The 24,504-nt window shown below is 39.7% G+C and overlaps 1 protein-coding gene across 2 annotated transcripts in view; it reads right to left on the reverse strand.

The window, feature by feature from the left end:
- Positions 1–24,504, reverse strand: part of NELL1 (neural EGFL like 1) — a 932,437-nt gene that overhangs the window by 631,141 nt on the left and 276,792 nt on the right. For both annotated transcript variants that reach the window (XM_001092540.5, XM_001092655.5), the window contains exons 11-12: positions 18,301–18,400; positions 5,369–5,497 (exon numbers count right to left, since the gene is read on the reverse strand). In XM_001092540.5, the coding sequence (XP_001092540.1) occupies positions 5,369–5,497; positions 18,301–18,400 (229 nt within the window). The remainder of the gene's footprint in view (positions 1–5,368; positions 5,498–18,300; positions 18,401–24,504) is intronic.

A 24,504-nucleotide genomic window follows, 5' to 3' on the forward strand; every position in this document is an offset into this window, starting at 1 on the left:
AATTAAGTAAACTAGCCCATTTTCCCTACACAATCTCTTAATTAAGAATTTGCAGGATCTTGTATCTATAGAAGTACATTCACAGTAGTCTCTGTGTCTGGTAAATATCTACCCACTTAGCTATTCTGCAGGCTGTGTTCTGTTTGAACTCTGATCTCTCTACCACTTTCCCGGCCTCTTATCATTCTAAGGGTCAGACCCTTCACCACCACCTCTAGTCATATGAAAGAAGTTGTAAATCACCTTGCTGATCAGCTGCTCTGTTTCAGACATGTCAGTTTTATTACATGAAATTATTAAATTCATACCAATTCAGGTCATTTTTTTCCAAAATATTTCCTTGAATACAATTCCACTTGTGTTTTTCCGAAGAAGGAATGAGCTCACCTATACATTATTATGCTTGGTGCCCCACTGCTAACAATATGCACCTGGAAGAATTGATGAACCCTAGTCCTTCCATCTGAATGTATTCTCCCCTGCTACCTGCCAATTTGATCTCCTTCTCAAAGTACTGGTCTCAGTCAGCACACAATCCTGCAATTCCAAGAAAGATCTTCATAAACATTAATGATTTAAGTAAATAATAATGGTAAAAATAATAACTGTGATCTATTCAATATTTAGGGAATACCAGACAATTTGCTAAATTTCTGACATGCATTGTTTCATTATCATCTTAATTGGGAAATCCATTTACCATGTTGAATTTGGCATAACAAAATGCTAATTTATAACTTGTGGTCTGTAAAAAGTCTATTGCTTGGCAGCAGTGCCAGAGCAAACTCCTGATGACTCAACAATTTGTACTTTGGTAACTCTCAATGCTTGCTCTATTAAAAACTGCTTTCAGTTGTGAGCTCTGAATTTTGGTATCCTTCTGAACCCACAAAAGTTGGATCCATTAATTCAGGAAGACATATCAGTAGGCTTATGCTATTATGCACAAGGTAATATAACTCCCCACCCCCAAATCCTACAAATGTCAGTGGCATAGAAGATTATTTCTCACATATGCCACATATCCATCACCTGTCAGTTGTCATACGGTTCCATGTCATCTTCATTCTGGGACGTCAGCTAAAGGAGAAGCCCTGACCTGGAACACTGCCAGTTTTTGTTTCAGCGAGAAAAGAGAATGATGTGGAATTCTGCAAAAGCTCCTTGAGGTTCTACTCTGAAACTACATATCATGTCTACTCACATTTCATTAGCCAAAACTGATGTCGGCAAAATTGGGAGGGCAACCAACATTTTGAACGCTAACACAGTATTGGAACAGTGTGGGTAGTGGAAGGAGAGGGAGCAGCGTAAGTCGGGCAGAAAGCTCTGGAGTAGAAATGAGTTGAGGATGAACTTTTTACTTCATTTCTCTGAGCCCTCGTGTCTGTATTCATAAAAAGGAGTTAATTTGGCCAATGCTGCAACTGTCTCACAGATTTACTGTAAGGTTCAAAAAGTGTAACATACATAAAAGGACTCTGACAAATTCAAAACACTCGCAAGTAAAAGGTATTACCATTTAATGTTAATTGTAGTGCTTTCCATGCCTGACAGATGGCATGATGTGTATATTACATTGTTCTTTATGCTCCTAAGTAACTTTTTACTACAGGAAGAAAAAGTTTAGGAGACTCTATCTAGGTAGACTCCAAATTCAAGAATTAAGATCATGAGTAGGACCCCTGTTGCTATACTTTCCTCAGACACTATTTCTAATGCATCAGAAACTACTTAAGACCAACCTGTTGAAAATGTCATTACGAAGGGAAAAAGCCTCAGCCGACAAGATTCCTGAAACATTATAATCCAACTAGAGCAGTTTTCAAAATGGGGAAGCCTCCTACTGGAGTCAGAAGAGGCAAAATGAAACAGCCTCCTGTGAACTGTATCACAGCCGACAAAAGGTCTTATTGTCTTCTATTGATTGGCCAGGAGTTCAGCTAGCTTCCCTGTGGCAGTTTCTACGACAATCTCTACAGAGCAGGAGCCTGCAATATGCCACCTCTCTGCTTCTAACTTAGGAAGTTACGGAAATTGAAAGCCTTTTGTGCTTCCTTTTCCACTGAGAGCCTGAATAGGCTTTTCAAGATGGCCTGGACAATGTGTGTAATATTTTGTTTTAATTCGCAAACCACTCTTGTTCATTGTGGCTTTTATCATACGCGTCATTTTCATCCCACTTACTCCGAGTAAAAATAACTTGCTTCAAGCAGCTCATAAGTATTTACTTCTTTCTAGGCTGTGGAGAGACAATGAATGCAGCCTCAGAGAGTCTCTGTTCCTAGGAGGGCACTTGGCCACCTGTAAGCTTGTCTATCCGATCATTTCAAAGGGCAAATCTTAAGAGAGAGCTAGGGAAATGGCCTCCATGATCATTTATCTCATTTAATTCATCTAAAGGTAACCGTAAAAGAATGGTTGCTAAAACCCTATTTTGAGGTAAAGGGCAAAGCTTATTTGGTTTCAGGAAGACAAACCTCTCCTCCAGCTCCAGGGAATAAACACAATTAGCCCAAACCAGTGACAGCCATCTCATTCTCCTTTCTCACACATCGGTCTACAAGTGTGTGTGTGGTGAGGATAGAAGTGGTGTAACCTGGGTCTGAAAAATAACACAGGGGAAGTCTTCTGTATGTGGTTATGGTGGTAATAGGGGTAGAGTGGGGGAATGGCTTTCTAGGAAGGACTTACTTTGAGCATAAAATGACAGAACTTCACACAGACAAGGTTTTTAAGCCCTGCCCCTTCCTCTCTTCCTTGCTTAGGATGCTGCTGTGAGGGTACAATGCTTAGAGCTATGGAAGTCATCATGCAATCATGGAAAAATAAGCCCAAAGATCAAAGTTCAAATGCTGAAGATGGCAGAAGGAATGAGAGAAAGGCATCTGCTCTAAATGTTGGCATTCTCTCTACTGGGTGCTCTGTGCCTCACAGCCAGATGCCCAGTATTTGACCCCAGCTCTAACCCATGAGTTCTGTTCCTGCATGCTAGAAGGGGTCCAATGTTTAGCCATTTCTCCTCAGGTGCTATCCTTCTCTCCAAGAACACGTCCCCTGGAGCTTATGGAAAGTCTCCATACAACAGGGAAACGACTGAAGCCCAGTCACATTGCCATTACCCAACAGCAATAGCACCACAATGCAAACTGGCCTAAGGCCAGGCTCATACACTGAGCTAAACAGGAGCACGTCTAAGAAAACAGCGATTCAGACCTAAAAACCACTCAACATTATAAAATAAGGCCTCATAGAGAAAGAGCAGATTGATATTGCAGGTGGCTCCTCATGGAGCCAATCTTTTGTAATAAAAAACGATATCAATGAGAAATGAATCAAAGAGTCCCAAACAGCATTAGCACCAGCAGTTTTCTCCCATATTCTGCCAGGTCTCGACAGAGAAGTGGGGCCAGGAATGTTGGCTACGCTGATTTCGACGAACAACTAAAAGGTCTGCAAGTGGTGTAATCAGGATTCACATTGTTTTTGAGGTTCCTTCTATCATTTTTATAATTGTTCAAAGTCTATCCCTGCATATAAGAAAAGGTGAGAAGGTACATATTTTAGACTATTATGTGGCTTAGAGGATTTTTCCATGGTAAATAGTGGGAATATTCACATTTTTAACTTTTAAAATTACTTAAATTTTCTGATAGAAAATAGCATGAGATCTAAACATAAATATTAATATGAAGTGTTGAAATTGATACTCCCATCACCCCAAATTAACAAATAACTAAGATGTATTAAAGGGAAGATGAAAAGGATCATAAGTGAAGGGGCAGTTTCATTCTCCCAAGTGGCATGTCTCCTTAAAACTTCAAATCCATAAAACCAGCCAAAAAAAAGGGTGAAAAATAAGAAGACAAAATTATTATATATTATTAGAATATATTGTTAATAAAAATTATGGTAGTAACAAACAAAGCCTTCCAGAAGAAATGAAAAAAAAAAAAACAACAACAGAGGGTTCCTACAAGGTACTGGTCTCTGGTAGTAATAAGATACATCCTCTTGACAACTAGAGGTCTTTAGTCAAAGCCAAAATGTTAAGCAGGGATTAGCAAGATATAGCCATTCCTGGGTATATGCAGGGAATTGGTTGTAGGCCCCTGTGTATACCCAAACCTACACATACTCATATCCCAAAGTAGGCTTTGCAGAACCCACTGTATAGGAAAAGTTGGCCCTCCATATAGGCAGGCTTTGCATCCTGCGAATTCTGTATTTTTGACTTGTGTTTGGTTGAAAAATATCCATGTATAAGAGGGCATGCAAAGTTTAAACCCGTGTTGTTCAAGGGTCAACAATGAGACAGCAGAATAGTAAGAAATTCACCATTACTATCATCAGTTATTACTGCCTTTACCTTTAGAATACCTGACCTACTTGAGAGCTAAAACACTCAGAGGAAAGTGACCAGAATTTTGCAGCATTCATTGAAGACAACTACCCAAATCATCATGGTGCAATGTATCATTAATGAAGACAACAGGAATAATTGGAACTAGAACAAACAGAAAAATAGTCCAGCCATCACTTTGCTTATTAAAGCTTTTGCAAACTGATGGAAGGGAGCCATGAGCACATTGGAAATGGATGGGCTCAGATATTATGGCACTATACATATAGACCAGGTCGAACTAACTCCCACTCCCCTGGCACATTAAGGTAATAGGGATGTGCAATGCTCACCACTAGCAGGTTGCAGTACTGAGCCTGAAAAAACGGTGCTCTCTTAAGACGGAGGAGTTGTTCTCTCTAGAGCAGAAATGTGGGTCACTGATGCTTGAGGCCACCATCCCACTGTAATGGCGTCAGCCCATGTGCCAAAGTTATGAGTCCCTCCATCACTGTGACTTTTAGTAGACATTGGGAATTGGCAATGCATGAATCAGTCATTAAGAAACCCACTAAAAAGAATACAAACCTGATCTTGTCAGGTCAAGGAGATAGCAGCTTAGTATGAGTTAATGTCAAAGTATCATTCGAAAACAGAATCCACCATGTACATTTAATTAAATATGAAGATGGCAATCTCATCAAATAAGAAAAGAGAATATGATGTGTCTATGGTTGATCTAGTGATTGTTATGTGCACAGCAGCAGAACATGGGATTTGATATGTCCCTGTTGTCTTTGTTTCTTTGCTGTGTTTCATAACTGCCTTCAAAGGTCTTGCCTTCTCATGCTACTGAACAGTATGGATAAACCAGGAGAACACAGAACCTTCAGCAATTGATATGATTTCTTATAGGATTGCATAGGACCAGAGCCAAGTGATAGTTTTCACTCTTTAACCACACCTACCAGGAATACACTTCTCAGTCAACCTCTCACAAGTGACTTCATGAAATAGCGTACTTACCTTCACAGTAGGCAGAGTCTCCCTGGACAGAGATGTAACCACTCTTGCACTCACAAGTAGCTTTTGTATTCCAGTTTTTGCACTCTGAGTTTTCACCACATTTAGGTCCTTCTGCACAAAAGTTATGACCTAGAAAAAACAAATAAAATTGTACAACAGAAAAGAAAGAAATAAAGTAACTCCCCAAAATAAAGTATGTAACTTTTTTTTTTTTATACGTCACTATGCAGGAAAATACACTTTGGCAGTATGTAAGGATAAACTGGATAAGAAAGTGGCAGAATAGATATAGGAAACTTTGGGCTGTCCCAGGCATAAGAGGCTTTACCCTACCCATATTCAAATTTGCGAAGACTGTTCCTGCCTGAATGCTTTTATCCATGCTGATCCTGCATCCTCTTCTCACTACATTCTTACATGACTACTCTTTTTGTACTTGTTTTCTTGTAAAATTTAAAATACAAAGAGTACATAAAATTAATATATATGAATATATAAAATAAAATGAATACAACCAGATTATCAAAACTCCTTAATTTCCCTCCCCAATGAATCTCCCTCCCAGCCACTAGAGATAACTATCCTCAATTTTGAGTTCATCACTCCCTTGCAGCTTTTTATAGCTTTACTACATATTTGTGTTTATGCCTAAACAATATACCATTTATCTTTGCCCATTTTAAACTTCCTATAAGGGAAATCATACCGTACATATCTTCTATGGTATTTTTTTAAAAAAATAGTTTATATCCATAGGTTTCCAGGGAACAGATGGTGTCTGGTTACATAAGTTCTTTAGTGGTGATTTGTGAGATTTTGGTGCACCCATCACCTGAGTAGTATACTCTGCATCCTATTTGTAGTCTTTTCTCTCTCAACCCCATGCCCCTTTCCCCCTAACTTCCTAAAGTCCATTATGTCATTCTTATACCTTTGCATCCTCATAGCTTAACTCCCACTTTTGAACGTGAACATATGGTTGGTTTTCTATTCCTGGGTTACTTCAATTAGAATAACGGTCTCCAATCTCATCCAGGTTGCTGTGAATAACATTAATTCATTCCTTTTTATTGCTGAGTAGTATTCCATCATCTATATCAGTTTCTTTATCCACTCACTGACTGATGGGCATTTGGGTTGGTTCCACGTCTTTGCAGTTGTGAACTGTGCTGCTAGCAACATGCATGTGCAAGTATCTTTGTAGTATAATGAGTTATTTTCCTCTGGGTAGACACCCAGTAGTGGGATTGCTGGATCAAACTCTACTTTCAGTTCTACTTTTAGTTCTTTCAGGAATCTCCACACTGTTTTTCATGGTGATTGTGCTAGTTTACATTCCCACCAGCAGTGTAGAAGTGCTCCCTGTTCACCACATCCACACCACATCCATTTTATTTTTATTATACTATGGTGTGCTTTTCTCTATTCATCCATGTGAATGCCTTTAGCTATGGGTTCATTCATTCAACAAAGGATTTAGAATAGTATATAAACTTAGTTGACAAAGCAGGAGGATCAGCACCAATTTTGAAAGACTTTCCAGTGAGTAAAATGGCATCAGACAGTACTTTTAAACACTCTGGGAAACAAAAATAATTTGTGTGACTCACTTATTGCAATATTCGCTTCATGGCCATAGTGTAGAACTGAATCCATAATATCTCTGGGGTATGCCTATACTATAGATGGACATTTGAGCTATTTGCAGGTTTTCCTTGACAAACGAAGCTGCTAAAAACATTCTTAAACATGCTTCCTGGGGCATACTCTTTAGCCTCGTATTCAACATTTTCTTTGCTTAACATTCTTTCTTGTTCCCTGCTACTTCTTCAAAGAAATTTTTCTTCCTAATATAGCCTTCAGAAGTTCCTACAGTACCTTTTGATAGTGACTCTGCTCAATTTCAATTCGTCTAAATGTGTCTTTAGACTATCTTCATACTTAAAAAAATAGTTTTACTGAGTATAGTTATTTTATCTCAACATTTTGAAAACGTCATTCCATGTTTTCTGGCTTCTATTATTGCTGCTGAGTCACTTATTAATCTAATAGTCATTCCTTTATATGTGGCAACCCCTTTCTCTGTGGATGCTTTTACGATCTTTATTTGTGCGTTAGGTTGGGTTTTATTGTTATTTTGAGACAGAGTCTCACTCTGTTGCCCAGGCTGGAGTGCAATAGCACAATCATTGTTCTTTGCAGCCTCAGCCTCGTGGGCTAAAGTGATCCTCCCACCTCGGCAACTGAGTAGCTGGGACTACAGGTGTGTGCCACCAGGCCCAACTCATTTTTTTTTTTTTTTTTTTTTTTTTTGTGAGATGAAGTCTCACTCTGTTGCCCAGGCTTGTCTCAAACTCCTAGGCTCAAGCGATTTCCCCACCCTCTCCGCCTCCCAAAGTCCTAGGATTGCAGGCATGAGCCACCAAACCCAGCCTGATTGGGGTTTGTTTGTTTTATATTTTTTCAGTTTTAATCTAAGGTATGTAGGTATAAATGTATTTGTATTTAAGATTTGGGGGGATTCTTGAATCTGAAAAATGATGAAATCTTTTATCATTTTGGAAAATTCTTAGATATTGTCTCTTTAAACATTCCCTTTCCACGTTTTTCTCCATTTTGTCTTTGTGGACTTCCAATTAGATAAATGTTCTTTCTTCTCAAGCTCTCATCTATGTTACTTAGACTTGCTTTCATATCTTCTGTTTCTTTTTCTTTATGCTGAATTCTGTATCATTTCCAGATGTATCTATCAGTTAATTCTGTCTTGGGCTGTGTCATATTCTCTTTCAGTTACCCACATCGTTTTTAATTTCACTTGCTGTATTTTTATTTTTAGAATCCTATTTCATTATTTTTCAATCTGCTTAGTCAAATTTGATAGTCTCTTATTCTTTCATTTTTTAAATTTCCTTTTTAAAAAAATTCTTTAAACATGTTACATATAAATATCTTATATTGATAATTCTAATATCTTCAGGCTTTCTGCATCTACTTTTGCCATTTGTTGTTTATGCTGAGTAGCATGCATGATGGCTTATTCTCTTGTGCTTTGAGTGATTCTTCTATCTGTAAGCTCATATTTTTTGGAATTTAATCTGTGAGAATTATTTGAGGTTTTGGTTTTTAAACTGCATTTCTTTGGAGAGGATTTGTGTTTCCTTCTGTCAGGGGTCTGAGTGAACTGTCAACCCAAGATGACTTTCAACTACATTTTTGTCTTAGGGCTTGAAGATTGAGTCACACAAGTGGAATAAAGTCCAGCCCTAAGCTTTCAGGAATACAAGATTTTCTCCTGTAGACCTCCATCTAGAGTCAAGACTGACAGGCAAGTCTCCTTGTACAGAGTGGATTTTTCCTAGTTCACCCATGGAGGGATTCATCCTTTAAGGTTCTTGACTTATGTTTCTCATACTCGCCCCAGGCTGTCTCCTGTCTGCTTACACAGTGTCCATTAGAAGCCAGATTTTAAACCACCAGAGACTAGAAATTGCACTCAGGGCAAATGCCAACTCCACTGTACTTGCTTACTTCAATGGAATCACCCTCTTTCTATATTCTGGTCTCCAGTTGTTTTTTCCCCCTTACTGCCATTGCCACCAAATGTTCCAGAAAATTATGCAGCATTTTAGGTGAACTAGAAGGAATAGGTAACATCTACCATAAAATTTGTGAAGTTCAAATATGATAAAGATGCTTTATCATCCTTAAATCAGGACTTTTAGTAAACAATAATTATGCTCTATCACATACTGTGATCTCATAGAAAACAATGGATCTAGAAGTCAGGAGATCTAATTTATAATTTAGGGTCTGCAGCTAACAAACAGTATAAATCACTTTGCTTTTCTAGGTATGTATATGGAGAATGGATAAAATTAGTAATTTTTAAACTGTGCTCCTCAGGGCTCTAGGCACAGATGAGTTGTTACACAGGGTTCAACTCTGTCTCTGATTCAAATAGAATAGTTATGCTTTTATATTTTTGACACATTGATCATGGGCTTTTTTTTTGTTTTGTTGTTGTGGCATGATATCGGCTCATTGCAAACTCCACCTCCTGGGTTCAAGCAGTTCTCCTCCCTCAGCCTCCCAAGTAGCTGGGACTACAGGTGCACACCACCACACCCAGCTAATTTTTGTATTTTTAGTAGAGATGGAGTTTCACTATGTTGGCCAGGCTGGTCTCTAACTCCTGACCTCGTGATCCACCTGCCTTGGACTCCCAAAGTGCTGGGATTACAAGCGTGAGCCACTGCTCCCGGCCCATATTGATCATGTTAATGACAGTTTCTGGCTTAAAAATATGGAAATCACTCCACGAGATAAAGTCAAGTTAATTCCTTTCAGTGATAACATTCTAGAATTATTTTTCTTTGAAATAAAATTTTAAACCAACAATATTTGGAGAATTCTTACCCTGAAAGATAATAATATTGTTATTAAATGATAAATTTCATGCACCTATAATATGCCTGGCACGCTAGATGTTTTAAATGGGAATAATAATATACACCTTTTAATATGTTGTTGAGAAAGTTAAATGGGCTAATCGGTGTGAGGCACTTGAAACAGTTCCTTATAACTACTAAAGAGGTCAATCAATGGTAGCCACTAATAATGATGATGATATTTTTAACAATGATGACTAAAGTTCAAAATAACTTAATGTTGTTATCCTCAACTTCAAGATAAAAAGTACAAATTCACGAACCTCTAGGTAGTAAGTGGAGATGCCAGGGTTCTAAATTAGGTCTGGCTAACTCCAAAGCCCATGTGCTTCTTACTACGTCATATATCCTCCCAGATAGCAAAACCTAGTGATGAAAAGTGAAAGAGGTAGCCACTCCTTGGGACATTAGAGAGTAGATGCATAGGCCTAGATGAGTTACATCCAGCCTCACTACTTATGACCTGTTAACTGGTGACTGCCTCAGTCAAAAATCAGAGCAAGAGTCTAACTGGCTGGAAATCTGAAACCTCTGACAGTTGACAACACTTCTATAAGGGCTTGAGAGGCTTACAATAATCATTAAAACTAGCAGTGCTTGATGTTTTTCCTACCAAAGGGGTACTTTTAGGCATCACATGTCTCTCTTCCAAAGGAAGAGCCTGAACTTCACTTCCCATGTCTGAATTGATCAATAATTCAATCAAATGGTCACATTTTCCTTCATTAGGAAGCTTGATTCAATGGACATGTGCATCCTTTATCACACATATTCCTTGTCTGTGTTTCTTTTCTCTTTTTTTCCAGGAGACTTTAACTGTCCTTTTCTTTCCACGTGCGTCTGACAGCCTGGAACAAAGCCTTTCAAACAGTGTTGATTTTCCAATGCATATGTTTCTATTAAGCATGTACCATGTCAAATCACAATGCCAGGAGTTGAGTAAATTGTATTTCAAGGACAGTGAAGGGCCGGTGGGACAAACTGACCTTCAAGTCAAATCCACTTTGATTATGCCTAACCATTCTTCAAGTCAAATCCACTTTGATTATGCCTAACCATTCTTCTCAAAAATGTGTTTTTTAAATTAATGGAGGCCTTTATTCAAGCAATATTCATTCCAAGCCCACTTACCTTTCTGCACAAGTGAGTGAATAATCATTCACTCAATATTTATGGGGCCTCTACTCTGTGGGCTGCAGCAGTACATAATTATCTGCAGACACTTCAAAGATGTTTAAGATACTCTGCCCACAGGGAAATTATAATCCCTAAGGGGCAATAAACCACATATGGCCTCCATCAAGGCAATCTTTGTTAAGTCAGATGTGAGCAGGAAAAAATGTCATAATGTTTCAGAGAAGGATAAATCACTTCAAGATAACAAAAAACTATAATAGGTAGAAACTTGAGAGGAGCAGGACCCGGATCCTAGTGGGAGAAATGGAATGCCAACCGAAGAAGAAGAAGAAGAAGGAGTAAGTTTGGAGAATCCCAAATAATCTGCTACAGAAGTAACAACAGCAATAATTAACATTTATTGAACACATACCATATGCTAGGCACTTGACTAAGTGTTTTACATGCATCATCCCATTTAATCTTATAACAATTATATGAAGCTGAATTATTATCCCCACTTTACAGATGTGACAACTGAAGTTAGAGGAAGGTGGTGCACTTGTGGAAGGTACAGAGCCATAGTCTGATTGAGGCTGGAGTACTTAATCACTGTCCTGTTCCACTGTCCTCTTAAGAACAACAAATTTTAAGCACCTAGCACATGTGCAGGCATTAAACCAGACAATAGGAATATAGCAAAAAATACCATAAACATGTCCTCATTCATCCTACATTCTAGCAGGGGTGACTGACTTCGAGCACTGGGTTCCAAGGGGATATTATGATGGAGAGGGGCAGGGTGCTCTAGGAGTGTATGCAGAGAAGAAACCTAACACAATGTTTTAAAGAAGAGATTTGAAGGATGAGTGAGGTTGGCTGTACAAAGAGTAAGAGTCCCAAATGCTTAGAGAAGCATGTGCCCACGATATGTACAAAGAAATTAATGAGAGAAAATGTAAATGTTGGGGTCACACTTTCTCCTCTGGTTGAAAGCAGCCTAAAATTTGGATGCCGTGGTGGTCTTGTATCGAGTTCTGTTGCCATGAATGACCAGTAACACTAGCCAAATGATTTACTTTCATTAAATTCATTAGCCTAATCTGCATATAATAAGCTCTGCCTATTACACTGAGGCCCCCCACACTGCCACTCTCCAAATCCCACTCTATATTGTTTATAATTATCGAGGAACCATCACTGATTCTGCTTCATCTCTTGGTTTTGCAGCCAATGACAGACATACATCGTTATGATTCACTACTGTAACTTCTTCCACAACAAGGAATAAATGGGTCACTAATAGTTCCTCAATCTCTTGTCCCTAAAATATACCCCAGCAGGTCATGCAGGTTGCCTTTGAAATTATATACCTGGACAATCTAAAAGTGCACTCCAGAGTCCTCTATTCTAAAATCTCAGAACATCAATATCTCTCACATTCACTACTGCTTACCCAACCTTGAAATTCATATAAGGAGAAATGGTATAGTGAGGGCAGCATACTCCATGTGCCTCAGACACATAGAGTCAGGTCCACTCACGGACTGGTTAAGAAGGATGGCTGAAAGGTCTTTATGAGAACTGGATGCCTTTATGTACTCCACAGGCAACACACAAAACACAGGAGAAGCCTGGGCCCTTGAGAGTGAGAACATTCCTTAAGCTTTTGTGGACAGAAGGTAGGGCCATTAGAACAGGCCTAATAGAGACTGAACTCCCAACTCTCACAGGTTCTAGCTTAGAAAGCAATTGGTTTCTTCTACAGTAGTCAACATTTAAGGGTCTTTCCTTAAGGTCTGAGGCAGCCTAGCCTTAGTGTCAGGTTTCCTCTCTGGGAAAATGTGCCTACTTCTGGAAGCCTCATAGGCCTTGATCCACTGTAGCACTTTTAGGGCCATGAATTCATGTACTCACTGAGACTGTCCTCTGTCCCCAGCCCCAACAGTTGAGCATATAGCCCTGTCTTTCCAGTCCACTTTAGCCCACGGTTGCTGGGATTTTGATCAGATCTCATCTATCAATACGCAGAGGAACTGGTCCATCTGTGAACTGCCAGTTCCTCTATTTAGGCGCTAGTTTACACTCTAATTAAGTGACTTTTTCTCAGGTCTCTTTTCTTCTCAAATTGCCTGAAATCCTCTCTCTAAAACCATTTCAATTATAAATTCACCCAAAACAATGAGGAAGACCGGGTGAGGGGGAAATCATTTGATGCCAAGACTCTTTGGGAGGGTTTAATCGAAGGGCATAAAATCTTAAACAGTACAAATAATCTCAGCTAATTTCCGTCCAGGCCAGATGACAAGGCAAGTAAGCCTGAATTAAAATTACAGATAAATGCATTTGGAACAGATGTCGGAAAGAACTTTTTCCCAATACTAGAAGTCATAAAAATGCAGCAAAACCCTCCAACGTCATTGGCGACATTGAAGATACAATTAGAGCTGATTACGAGGGGAATAAAACCCTGAGGAGTATGTTAAGAATTTCGGGATGGGTCAAATGATGGGTCTGTTTTCCTGGAGTGGTCCTGCGAATACATGGTCAATATTGTTGACCTTTTTTTTTTTTTTTTTTTTTTTCCATCCTTTAACTGAGAGCACCAGAAATTCATGAGCAATCTTTTTCTGCTGGGTCTACATTGATGCTTTTATTACTTCTTCCCAGGCAGGAGCCTAGATGTTATTCCAGTGCACACTCCCCTTCTCCACCTAATGGCCTCACACTTCAAGTGGGCAGGCTCCTGCTACAGCCATTACCTCAAGGTAAAGAGGAGGGTAAATGAATTTCATGTTGCCAGCACAAACTGTCCTGAGGTATCAGAGAAAAGCTGCAGTGGTGATTAAGGCTGTTCGGGTGGTGCTGTTGTGTGACTGAGACCGTGAGTCCAACGAACTGCAAAGTGGCCTCTCCCTGCCAGCATCCATCACCTTGATTCCCTTTACATGTTTCTTTCCTAGCAATTCTATAGTTCTTCTCCTATGGGTGTCCCAGCTGCTCCAATAGCCCTGTGGATTAAACCGCCCATTGACTTCGTTATGTTCATTTTTCCCTAAAGGACAAGGGAATTAGTTACAGCATCTGCCATGACACAAAATTTGAAGACAAGGTACCTGGGCCCCTAGCTTGGAGACCAGTTTGTTGATACAGTGAACACCATAAGTCAGTCAGAACCTGTTCTTATTAACTTTAAAGTCCTAGGTTTAATTCAAACAAAGAAAAAAATCAAATGTAAAGATGTAGCCTGTATCTTTCATCTTGATTACTCAATAAAAGGTGGGGCGGAGGACAGTAACCATATAAGAAAATTGGGTAAGACTCAGTTAAAAAAAATTAACTTCATAATCAAGCTAGCAAGCTATAACTTGAGGAAATCAATTATAACTCAGCAAAATGGGTTTTAACCTTATTTCATTTGTAAAATATATAAAGCCTATCAGCTAGTGCTGAAAATAAGGTCATTCATTCATTAACATGACAATGACAGAAACATTCTATGTGGGTGGACCATATCTTCATCCCTACCTTGTCTCCTGTATTTAAATAATCAATTCACAAAATGTGATCATTAAAATAAACGTTATTTTTAAAAAGACTGGAGAGCCGTATGGATATTCTATAATTAAGCAAATTGAGATCAGCAGCAAAAGCCACTCTCTGGAAGTTGTCTCAAATTCCCAGTCTAAGCCTCCCCAGGTAAGGTGGCTCATCAGAGTCCTAAAGAAAATAAACCTTGGAAAACTTCAAATGCTCCAGGCAGGCATGAGAAAGGTTTCGACTTAGACTTCCGAGGAATGACACTGTCACAGGGTAATTTCCCTCAGACTAATGACTGGATGGTCACAGTAAGAGAGAGATGATAAATATGCTAATTGAAAGGCCTTCGGTGCAGGTATTGAAAGGCCACGGCCACTTTGATTTTTGTAATCAATAACATCAGGGTGGCAGAGGCAGTACGGCCATAGCAGACCACAGAGCTCATTCCCGAAAAGATGCGCCTCAGCTCATCTCCGTCCCACCTCTCTGCAAACGATGCTGCCAGCCAGTCTGTGGACAATCAGTCCACAGAGCAAACGATGCTGCCTCTCCATATGCAGGATACAAATTACTTTACACAGAAATCGAGTGTTTCTCACCTTTTCATTACTTTCTGTTTCAGAGAAGGGGAGGAGGCAAGAAGAACTGAATAATTTGCTTTAGAAGTCCACTGGGCTTTCCAGGTCTTGTCAGAACAGTAATTGTCCAACCCCCTCCCCTCCTCTTGTGAGTCCACTCAGAAATGTAGAGGAAAAGGCAAAAATCAAACAGAAGATAAAGAGCAAAAGTATTTCTCACAAAATTGTGAGAGACGATTATGTTACTTTTAAAGATGGAATTAAGAGATATGGAGCAAAATTCACGGGGGGGCTTAGTTCAAGATGACAGACTTTTGAACTCATCTGCATTGTTCTTTGTTAATTGTCATTTAAATTGTAGGGTTTCATGAAAAAGAGACATCTCACTATCCAGATAAATATGCCTTTCATTTCCTGATTGCCTGATGGGCAGAGCAGGCCCTAGCATGTGGACAAGTGGGCTGGATGTTCTGGGATTCTCTCTGCTATGGATCAGCAAGAAGGAAGGTCATGACAGTAGATGTTTCTGAAAAGGGCCTCAGTCAACAATGCTGCCTCCTTTACTTCAGAGTCTGATTCTGAGATGGGAGTAGTACGGAAGAAATCCAAATGGTTAATTCATCTACCTCCTGTGAAAAGACCCTCCCACCATGTCTTTTCTGAAGACATGCTCTAGTTCCTGTCCAAATGTAGAGCAGTCAAAGAGCATAAAATAACTTTCTCACACACACATACCTCTGAAGAAAACCATTAGCTTCCAAATGAAAGAGCTGACTGTTTCCTGGCTGAGAAGGAACTGGGTATGAAAAAGAAAGCTCTTGATTTCATAGATGGGCCCTGCCTAAGGTCAAATCTATGAGGTCTTCCTCCTGCCTCCCACTCTTCCCTCAAAGCTGAATCAGGTTTGGTAAACACCACTGCTTGCTAGCAATGGGAATCCTGCACGTCTGCTTCTTGTCAATGAGATGTCACATCTCTCAGCATCTTCATTGGTAACAGACACATTGCAGACAAGTGCTAACAGAAGCAGTGGCACCTGTTCTATTGCAAATTGGGTCAGGGTAATGAAATCCCTCCTGAATTTCTGTGGCCTAATCAATGATTCTGCTCTAATGAAACCATAAATCAGAAAGGATTTACATAAACTGAGTCTCACTTGGCACCCCAACAAATAGCAAGTGATGGATTTTGCATTAAATTATAAGACCTACCTAACCATTTTATTGGTTACCAATAAATGCATCACTCTGAAAATTCCACTCAATCTTTAGGTATTTCTAAAGCATACCAGCTGCAGATAAGCTTATAACCATGAAAGCAGATTCCAGGAAGATATTCTGATGTCATAGTTAGCCTATCACTAATTCTAGGGGCCATTTCTGGCTATCAACATACTACATTTTCCTAAGAATTTTACCAAAGCCCAGGGCTCTCATGACCAAGCACAGAAAGCCTAAGCTGAAAACATGCCATGGTGAAAGATACAACATTTTCATATACCAGAAGGTGCTAAGGGAGGGGTCAAAAATTACAGGCTGCCACCTGTTTTTGTAAATAAAGTTTCATTGGAACATGGTCACACCCATTCGTATACCTATGGTCTGTGTTGCTTTCTTGCTAACTTTCTTCTGTTAGTTGTAACAGAAACCTCTTATTGGCAAAGCCAGAAATATTTACTTTGTAACCCTTTATAAAGAAGTTTTGCCACCCCTCTGCTACAGAAAAGATAGGAAAAAAAGCAAAATATGAGGTTACCTGAGCTAAACTGCTATGCTGCTGGGATCTCCTTAACTCTGGAAGCTTCAAAGCTCAAATTAAAAGAATACCACTTACTGGGTATTTGAGAATCTGAAGTATTTATGGTAGGTATAGTTTTAAAATAATACCTATGAGTTTAGCTGGATTTTTTTAAAGGTTTTGAACAAATCCTAGGTTCTCCTAATTCATCTAATTCTGCTTGGGTGAGTAGCTGCGGAGAGGAAGTGATACTTGAGCTGGGTTTTAAGACATAAGATCAGTTTAAGAGGCCATGAGGGGAAAGGGCGCGGGGAGGGAATATGAAAAGAATTTGGTTAATGGGTACAAAAATACAGTTAGATAAAAGGAATTTATTGAATAGTACAGTCAGGTAATTATACTGAACAATTAACTATTCTCTTTTTTCAAAATAGAAGAATTGTAACACAAAGAAAAGATCCCAACACAAAGAAAAGATCAATTTTGAGGTGATGGATATCTCAATTGCCCTGATTTGATTATTACACATTGTATATATGTATCAAAAGGTCACGTGTACACCCAAAATATGCACAACTATTATATAACAATTGAAAAATAAAAATAGGCTGGGCATGGTGGTTCATGCCTGTACTCCCTACACCTTGGGAGGCCAAGACAGGAGAATTGATTGAGGCCAGGAGTTCAAGGGCAGCTTGGGCAACATAGCAAGACCCAGTCTCTAAAAATAAATAAATAAATAAATAATTAGTTGGGTGTGATGGTGCATGCCTGTAGTCCCAGCTACTCAGGAGGCTGAGGCAGGAGGACTGCTTGGGCCCAGGAGTTCAAGGTTACAATGAGCTATGATCGTACCACTGCACTCCAGCCTGAGTGACAGAGCGAGACTCCATCTCTAAACTACTAATAATAATAAATAAAAATTTAAATAAATTTAGGGATGAAGGAAATTCCAGGAAGATGAAGCAAAACCATTTTTGCCCAGTAATTAATTAGCAACCACGTGTTATTTATCTGATGCATTTTTCCTTGCAGGGAGTAAAAATGTTGCATAAAACTCTAACCTATAAGTAAGGATTCACCACACATCATTCTCTACCAGAGTATGGGAACTGGCCCAACAGACGGAGCTGAAAAGAATGCTTCCCAATCTCACTCATGAGAAAAATGTAATAATGATGATAATGATTATTATTATAAGAATTATCATTAGCATTATTATAGGAACTATCATTTATTGAACATGTGTCACATGCTAGGCATGATGGTAGGTGCTTATGCATTATCCCATTTAATCTTCACAGCATATAATTAAGTAGATACTATTATTATACTCATTTTACAATTGAGGAGACTATGACTGAGAGAGGTAAATAGGATATGCACCTTTTTAAGGAGCAGCTCAGAGTTTTGGACCCATGTTATTATCATCACATTATTCATTAAACTCTCATGACCCCCAAGGCCAGCCCCAGCCTCACCCCAAGCATGGCCCACCACCAAGCCCACTTACCTCTACAGACACGGCAGCACTGATTCTCAGGAAGAATGTGATCCTTTTCTGAGCAGTTCAAAGGAGGACACATTTCCGTAATTTTTACTAAAACTCCACCCTGGAAGCCAAATATTAGGGAAAGAAAAAGATGTTCACATTTTTAGTCAGTTGAACAAACTTATAATGTTCTTTGTTAATAGCCTGCAGTGATAACAACATATAATAATTAATACTCCCAGGGATTCCACTAAAAACGATAATGCCACAAATTAAATTAATGAGACCCCTAGAATATAAGGTAAATGTCCCTTTCTATATCCTAAAAGCCTCAAATTCAACAGTTTTGAAGTATCTTCTCTATGGAGCAGAAGGATTCTAACAGTGATGCACTGATAAAAGTTTAACATTAACTCTTGGGCAGGTGAGGCCTAATTTATAACATTTCTTAATTTCTATGATGTAAATACTCCAGGATGGCTGATTTTGAGCTACTAACATGGTATCACTCAAAGCAATGTTGGGAAGTTATATATAATTGAGCTTATGTGAGCTCTGGCACGCCCCTGGATAACAGGCATTGTGAATCCATTGATAGAGAGCATATCTTCCTTGCTCTTAATGAGTTCTCAGTTTGGATGGAAGGGGGAATAAAGCCTCATAAACTAGAAACCATAACACATACAGAACAGTAAGTCTAAAAAATATGCTCTAATAAAAGTATTATAATGTGTCATAGAATAATAATTAATTCTGCTCACGTTGGGAGAAATTATGAAGATGCCACATTTGGGGGAACTTGATTAGTGGAATAAAGGAAAAAGGGACTTTCCTGGCAAAGAGAGCAGAAAAGAGCCAAGGCATGTGGGCAGGAAAGAACTGAAAGAGGATCAGTTAGCTGAGCACTAGATTTTCCCTAGATATAAAATCACTTACAATAACGTGTATCATATTCAGAAGGTGAATCTTTATGACTTTACTTCATCCAAGGTCCTTTTGGTTGACATTACTAGCATGTGTATTAAGTTTGATGCCAATTTTTAAAAAATTATTCCATTAATTACTATTTTTTTAAATGGTGAGAGTCCCTTATTTTATCTAAAATATTTACTTTTTCTCTCTCATTTTTAAGGGGATGCTTAAGTCAACCAAGAAGCAAGCTCAAGAGGAGGTGTCTCATTTAAGGCCAAAAGGTAGTTCCCAACATAGGTGGAAGAATAGGATGAAGGTGTACAGTCAAGAAGGATGCAGGAGAGAGTGAGTTTTCCATCTTCAAGAGACTGTCATCCCAGTGGTTCCACATTTCTCTTGTTTGGCAAGAACTCCCACTATATCAGGAATACCCATTCTTAAATTGGAACAGTAACACAATTGTGTATGTCAAATATAAATTTCCAACTGCTCATCTTTTGGAATATTTGCACCATGGCTTCCTCTCATTTCTCAGAATTTCCAGTCCAGACAGTCCAGTCTCTGGCATTCTTAGTCTTGTCTTTTCTTCTCCTTTTATCTGTATTCCCAATCTTTCCCAAGGTAACTCTTAACTTTCTCCCATCTTAGAATTGTCCCTAAGACCTGAGAATTGATCCTGCTATTCACTCTCTGCCCCACTTTGCAACGGCACTTCATTTTTATTCCTGAATCCAGACCATGATGGGTGGCATCTAGCCTCAAAAATTATCTCCAGTCGTAAGGCAAGTGTCCCTACCCGATGTGCCTTACTTTCTACAACAGGGAAACAAACCAGTTATTACCAATCAATAGAAGTTAGTAATCTTACTATCAGCAATTAAATGTAGAGGAAATCACAATGCTGAATTACTTACCATTACTGCCTCTAAGTCTATCCTTCGATATTTAATATATTTATTGATGATCTGCTGCCTCCTGGCATAAATAAGACTGACTGACACTGTTGAATCCTTTTGTCAGTTCTATGCGCGCACCTCTAGGTTTATCAATGCTTTGCTGCAACTGATTCACCTCTGTCACTCTCAGAGCACTGCCCTTGGGCACTGGAGCGATTTTGCCCATGCAGAGAGTTACATGCAAGTTCTACAATTCCCACAGGTATGACCCAAAGCCAATGAATGAATAGTATGGGATATTCTTTACCTCAAAGAGATAAAGAATTCTACCCTAGAGATATTCTCTAGGGTAGAATGCATGCTCCAGAGCCCATGGTGGGATCATGGCATGTCTGACCTTTCATCTAAAATTGTACCTCTGCTCAGTTTCCTCCCCTTCTCCATCTGGCATTCCCCATACCCTCACTGGTTTCTCCTGGGGGCACTACCTTAATAAATCACTTGTACTGAAATCCTTAGCTCAGGGTCTCCTTCTGGGAGAACCCAAACTAAGACAATTAAAATAAATTTCACTCTTGCTGTCAAAAATCAAATAGTTAAAAGATTTTTTCTAGGTGGTGAGATTCTGGAGTGATTCCCATTTTCTTCCTTATATTTTTACCTCTATATTCCAAATTGTATAAGTATATATTTTTGTAAAAACAAAATATTAAAAATGTGAAGATTTTTTTAAAATAATCACTCACAAGTCTTCTATTTTTATAAAAAGGGTTTGCTCCACTGATTAAATCAGTCAACAATTCTAATCAACCTTTAACATATTTAATGAGTAAGATCATAATCCCAAATATTTAAACGGAGAAAAACCTTTTTGCATGAATTTGAAAATAATATGAACTGTGATTACAATTGCATAAGTGCCACCAAATCCATTTAGTCCAGCTACATAATTAGGCACAAACCTTTTACAGCTTTATTTTCAAAACTATCTCTGGTAAGAAGTACCTGATAATTAACATTTTAAGTCTTTCTGATTATGGTATGTTATTTTATGATCCCTGGAGTTCTGTGTTGGTGGAAAAAATATAATTCCTCTTTTCTTTCTCATTTAGAGTGGCTTGTCTCCATGTCATTGGTCAAATATATACACTTTCAAGTTCTGTACTAATCATTGTGCACTAACCTGAATTTCTAACAACATATAAAACTTACAACTTCAAGTCAAAAATTGTTGCTAGGATAAAGAAATTTTGCAGAAAAGCAATAATTGGGCAAAATTAATAAGACTGCTAGGAGAGTTTATTCATGGTGATTTAAAAAAAAATTATGGTAATTCCTGGAAACACTTGGTGAAAATATTTGAAACAAGAGTTTGTTTTTTGTCTAATTGATGTTGCTGAAGCTTTAAAATGATCCCAGGAAAATGAAAATGGAGGGATCTCCAGGCATCCTTTTGCCAACTGAAGATCTCCATCTGAATGACAGAATATCAAAAATTATTTTAGCAATTATTTTCTCAATCCTCCCAAGGATAATACTTTCATAATACCATTTTAGATGCCTAAGAGAAAGTTTAATTTATTGCATACAACAGATTCCATAGAGCATTAGGGCTTACATCGTGAGAAAAACTGCCTGGGAGAAATAAGAGGCCCTTTGATCCTATACCCATTATCCTCACTCTCTGCTGACAATATCCATTAAATATGTCCCAAAGCTCTTCCATGGCCTTTTATAAATGCTACCTTTATCAAGGGAATCAATGGGCCATAGCCTGACCAATGTGATATTCTTAGATAAACTGAAAAGTGATCAATCAATCCTTCTCAATCTGCCCCTCTAAAATTCAGAAATGAGAATTATTTCCAAGTCAGTCTAATACTATCAGGAGTGGCAGTAGAGAGGCTAAGAGAGGAGGCTGTGGGGCCAAACCACCCAGGTCCTGATCCCAGCTGGCTCACTCACTACCTATGTGGCCTTGTTCTTCTGTGCCTTGATTTTCACATCTGGGTATTACCTTCCGCACAGAATTATTATGAGGTTTCAATGAGATGAATATGATTTTTTTTTTTTTGAAATGGAGTCTTGTTCTGTCAACAGGCTTGAGTGCAGCGGCGCGATCTCGGCTCACTGCCCCTCCGCCTCCCGGGTTCAAGCGATTACCCTGCCTCAGCCTCCCAAGTAGCTGGGATTACAGGCATGCGCCATCACACCTGGCTAATTTTGTATTTTAGTAGAGACAGGGTTTCACCATGTTGACCGAGATGGTATCGATCTCCTGACCTTGTGATCCACCCGCCTCGGCCTCCCAACGTGCTGAGCCCCGCTCCGGGCCAAGATAAATGTTTTAAATGCTCTAATTGTGCCTGGAAAATAATAAGTGCTCAAGAAATATTAAAAATTATTGTCAATAACTCTTATATACAAAGTAGTAAATAACTATAGAAAACACAATAAATGGAAAAATAACTTTTTTGTACAGAATAAAATTATTCACATGCACTCACACAGGCACACACACTACTTATGCAAGAGAATAATCAGTCTGCCCCAACTTCTTTCTAAATTATTAACAAAAAAAAAAAAAAAAAACAGTAAAAGATGAACCCAAGTGTATAGAGCAACTGCAATGTGCCAGTAATAGTAGTAAGTGCTATTTAAATAACCGGCCGTTCAAATCCATGCCCATATCTTCTACAGGTCTCAAATGGTGCCTGCCTGGCTCTGCTTTCATAATAGACATTGAATCATAATAGTGACCCTTGCTACAGTCACCCACAGCTTCCATTCAAAATGGAAAAGGATTTGCTAATTGTAAGTGATATGGCTGATTCTGGTACCATCACCACAGTGGGCAAAATTGCCTTTAACCATCCCAGCTTTCCCTGAAGTCGAAGACAAAAGCAAGGATTTTAGAATCCAACCTTTTTCCCTTCCTAGAAGTAAAGCAATGTTCAGAGAGCATGGTATCTGTCTTAAATTCAAAGAGGACATGTATGGTCATATGGAATAACAAAAATAGCTCACATTTATTGAGGATGGTCTTTGTGGTAAGCACTGTACTAAGTTCTCCATGTGTTTTATCTCATTTAATCCACATGACATCCTTGTGTGATAATGTGCCACCTATAGGATATTGACCACCCCACCTGCTCCCCTACTCCCAGCCCTGAGAGCTTCCTTGTCAATCAAGAGATCATTAAATCCCTTGCTATCACACCATCCTTGCCCCTGCCACAGAGTGGAGAGCCTCTACACCCAAATAAGAGCCACCAAATCCATTTGGTCCAGCTGAGAGGTGACAACGTGCTAGGAGCCCTCACTCTCAGCGCCTCCTCAGCCTCGGCATCCACTCTGGCGGGGCTTGAGGAGCTCTTCAGCCCGCCACCGCACCGTGGGATCCCCTCTCCAGGCTGGCTGAGGCCGGAGCCTCCTCCCTCTGCTTGCGGGGAGGTGTGCAGGGAGAGGCGCAGGCGGGAAGGGGCCCAGTGAGAGTTCCCAGGGGGCACCCAGGCAGGCGCGGGCTTGGCTGCCCCGCACACCGAGCAGCCAGCGGGCGCCGCTGGCCCAGGGCAGTGAGGGGCTTAGCACCTGAGCCAGCAGCTGCAGAGGTTGGACCGGGTCCCCCAGCAGTGCCGGCCGGCTGGCGCGGCACTTAAATTGTCCCTGAGCCTTAGCTGCCTCACCACAGGGCAGGGCTCGGGATATGCAGCCGGCTATGTCTGAGCTCCTCCCCCTGTGGTGGGCTCCCCCGCAGCCTGAGTGCCCCCTGCTACGTGGTGCCCGGTCCCATGGACAGCCAGCCCAAGGGCTGAGGATTGCAGGCCTGGCTTGGGACTGGCAGGCAGCTCCACCTGCAGCCCCTGTGCAGGATCCACTGGGTGAAGGCAGCTGGGTTTCTGAACTGGATGGGGACTTGGAGAACTTTTACATCTAGCCAGAGGATTGTGTGTGCACCAATCAGCACTCTGTGTCTAGCTCAGGGTTTGTAAATACACCAATCAGCACTCTGTGTCTAGCTCAGGGTTTATGAATACAGCAATTGGTACTCTGTATCTAGCTAACCTAGTGGAGACTTGGAGGACTAGCACTCTGTGACTCTGTGTCTAGCTCAAGGATTGTAAATGCACCAATCAGCACTCTGTGTCTAGCTCAGGGTTTGTAAATACACCAATCAGTACCCTGTGTCTAGCTCAAGGTTCGTAAATACACCAATTGGTACTCTGTATCTAGCTAACTCTGTTTCTAGTTAACTAGCACTCTGTGACTCTGTGTCTAGCTCAAGGATTGTAAATGCACCAATCAGCACTCTGGCAAAATGGACCAATCAGCTCTCTGTAAAGTGGACCAATCAGCTCTCTGTAAAATGGACCAATCAGCAGGATGTAGGTGGCGTCAGATACGGGAATAAAAGCAG

The sequence above is a fragment of the Macaca mulatta genome, chromosome 14 (assembly GCF_049350105.2).
Source record: "Macaca mulatta isolate MMU2019108-1 chromosome 14, T2T-MMU8v2.0, whole genome shotgun sequence".
NCBI classification, from domain to species: domain Eukaryota; kingdom Metazoa; phylum Chordata; class Mammalia; order Primates; family Cercopithecidae; genus Macaca; species Macaca mulatta.